General features: G+C 37.2%; 1 protein-coding gene across 1 annotated transcript; it reads right to left on the minus strand.

Moving 5' to 3' along the window:
* Nucleotides 1-1,702: 1,702 nt before the first annotated feature.
* Nucleotides 1,703-2,736, minus strand: LOC109817908 (RPM1 interacting protein 13). The gene is made up of 3 exons (XM_020383264.3): nt 2,393-2,736; nt 2,222-2,308; nt 1,703-2,142 (listed from the first exon to the last, which is right to left on the minus strand). Exons 1-3 carry the CDS (start codon nt 2,657-2,659, stop codon nt 1,993-1,995), a joined length of 504 nt encoding a protein of 167 aa, XP_020238853.1. The 5' UTR covers nt 2,660-2,736; the 3' UTR covers nt 1,703-1,992.

A 2,736-nucleotide genomic window follows, 5' to 3' on the forward strand; every position in this document is an offset into this window, starting at 1 on the left:
CTCTTCTTCTTCTTTTTTTCCCGCACCTCGCACACCCCTCTTCTTTCTCTTTCTGACACTCCTCTTCTTCTTCTTACTGTTACGGAAAGTTCTTTCCGGAATTATATAAAAATGTTCCGGAAAATACTTTCCATAATATTAAATTCTTATTCCGGAAAGTATTTTCCGGAAATGTTTTGTTACATAATTTCGGAAAGTACTTTCCATAATATTAAAGTTACTATTACGGAAAGTTCTTTCCGGAATTATATGAACAATAGTTTTATTATTCCGGAAAGTACTTTCCGGAATGCTAATGATTGTAAAAGTACTTTCCGGAATGTTAATGACTGTAAAAGAACCTTTCTTATGCTGGTTATGGTGGGGCTAGTCCTTTTTTTCTATTCAGAATGATTGTAAAAGTATATTGCTTAATGACATTGAGCGGAAAGAGACTTTGGGAAGAAGAGAGATGTGGAGTGTGGGGTGCGAGGAAGAGAGGTGTAAATTTAGGAATTTCATTTTTTTTAAAAGGGTAATTTAGACATTTTATATATTTAAAAAAAAAAAAAAAGGTGTGTTTATACGAGAATGGAGGTGTGTTTATCATCTGCCTTATTCTTATTGTGTGGCTGACTTTTTTGTTCTCCTCAATTGGGCCAACAAAGCATTTTAGACCACCTAAATAGCGTATTTTATTTTCTTCTCTTATTTCCATCCTTTTCAGCCGGTTCAAAGAAAAAAATAGCAGAAAGTGTTGTAGGGTGCAACGTTGTATTGATAAAAATGAATATTATTATTGAAATGAACTGAATTGAGGGTGTGGGCACAAGGACGTGTGTCAGATAGAAAGGAGTCTGTGGGGTAAAAACTAAAAATCAGTGTTAGAGGAAAGAAGCTTTGAAATAGTTTGTGGAAAACGGAAACTCAGTTAAAAATAAAATATGAAGGTATTTATGAGGAAAAAAATATAATAAAAAACATATATTATTAAATATAAAAAGTGTATATATCAAATTCCTTGAGAGTTGCTAGGCTGCTTGGGAGTTCTAATGGTTAACGAATCAAAAGAGATACAATTAGGAGAAATTTGCCTCCATTTACATGTATGTATATCCTCCAATTCACCCTCCATTCACATGCATGTTTTCTGCATAGGAGGAGAATTTCATTTGATCTTCCCCCATCCCCTACATGTTCAATTCCATCTCCCTTAGTTTCTGAATATCCCACAAACCCCAACTTCTCAATTTCAATGCCAAGCCACATTTTCTAAGAAGCTCACTCATTTGCTTAGTTTTTGATGTTGGGAGAAGGATGAATTTGGAGTTAGAGAAATCTCTCCAATGTGCTAAATCAGGTGGGGGAGGAAGTCACTAAATCTTCAACTCAGTATTTCATTTGTTGTTACTTATTTCCTTAATTGTGTTTTTTTATTAAACTTCTTTGTTTCCCTTGGTTGGAATACTTGTTTACATTCTCTATTGTTATGAGACGTGTGGTGAAAATGTTTGACGTTACTGTTGTTCAAATTCCTCGCTGGAAAAAGGAAAGAAGGAAAAAAAGTTGTTCTCAGTATAGACTCAATAATACTACTACAGCTGCTATCTATCGTTTTGCTTTGTGTTTGACAAAGGACTATTAGCTACAACAATGAAGTGAAGTTTGCACGGGTTGTGCTTAAAAGCAAATAAACAAACACCACCAGTAATTACAAGACAAGTTCTTGAAGAACAAGAAATATATATACTTCAACAGATTCATCAGTAACTGCTCATACTCGAAATCTCAAAAATCCCCAGACCCCAGAGCAGATAGCATCTACTACATCACAGTACCCATTTAAACAGAACGTTTGTTTGGCTACACTACACGATTTGTCACCATCTATAGTACTCACAAAAAATGCCACATTTCCAAGTGCTAATTTTTCAACCAAAAAAAAACTATATATTGTGAGAGTCCCAAATACCATTAGACTCTGGCAGCAGCATTGTCCGAATGAACCATCCCTTATGGTTGAGAATTGTCTAGACGCAGCTGTTGACTTTTGTATATCCTCCTTTGAAACACCCATAAACGATTATTCTCCGCATTGCAATGCATATGCAATCCTGTCCAGTACTTACACGGCGCAGCCGAATCACAAACATAACAATAGCACTGCACTCACCAAAGAGTATTGTCACAAACGTAAGTACAAGACTCGTAAAGTAACATACATGATAAGATGGGAAATTACCATTTCACAATGGGTCTCATGCGGCGTCGTATTGAATGGGAACTTGAGACAGAGATGTCTGGAGTGCGGGTAATCTCTGCAAGCAACCTATGCGACAATATCCGAAAATCTTGAGACCAAATCTAGGAATGTAAAAAGAGGAAAATGAAATGGGTTGAATTAGAGTTGGACCTGGCCCTTTTCAGCAATGACGGAGAGATCGTCGGTAGAAGAACCGAGAGAGAGGGGAACAACGGCGGAAGGGTCAAAGCCTAGGATGAAGCAATCCTCGGTTTCTTCGAAACGGCGCATGTCGTCGATTTTGTTGAGACAAGCTATGGCTCTAATGGGGCTCTCGTCTTTTGGTGGTGGACTTTGGTCATGGGCATGGCTTTTCTTTTTCTTCCCCACTTTGGTGGCGGGGGATTTCATCTTACTTTCTTCTCTTTCGGAACACATCCACTGAGGTTATGTAGCGACTCAAGAATCAACAATGATCAATCACCAACGTATATATATATATGGAGTGGAGTGGT

This window comes from Cajanus cajan, chromosome 6 (assembly GCF_000230855.2).
Source record: "Cajanus cajan strain Asha chromosome 6, NIPB_CcT2T_4, whole genome shotgun sequence".
Classification (NCBI taxonomy): domain Eukaryota; kingdom Viridiplantae; phylum Streptophyta; class Magnoliopsida; order Fabales; family Fabaceae; genus Cajanus; species Cajanus cajan.

Excerpts from the sequence above, each read along its gene's own strand:
- LOC109817908 (XM_020383264.3), bottom strand. The coding sequence starts at position 2,659 with ATGTGTTCCGAAAGAGAAGAAAGTAAGATGAAATCCCCCGCCACCAAA. Across the intron at positions 2,309-2,392 it reads TCATTGCTGAAAAGGGCCAG|GTTGCTTGCAGAGATTACCC; the intron begins GTCCAACTCTAA and ends ATTGTCGCATAG. Across the intron at positions 2,143-2,221 it reads ATGAGACCCATTGTGAAATG|TGCTATTGTTATGTTTGTGA; the intron begins GTAATTTCCCAT and ends TGGTGAGTGCAG.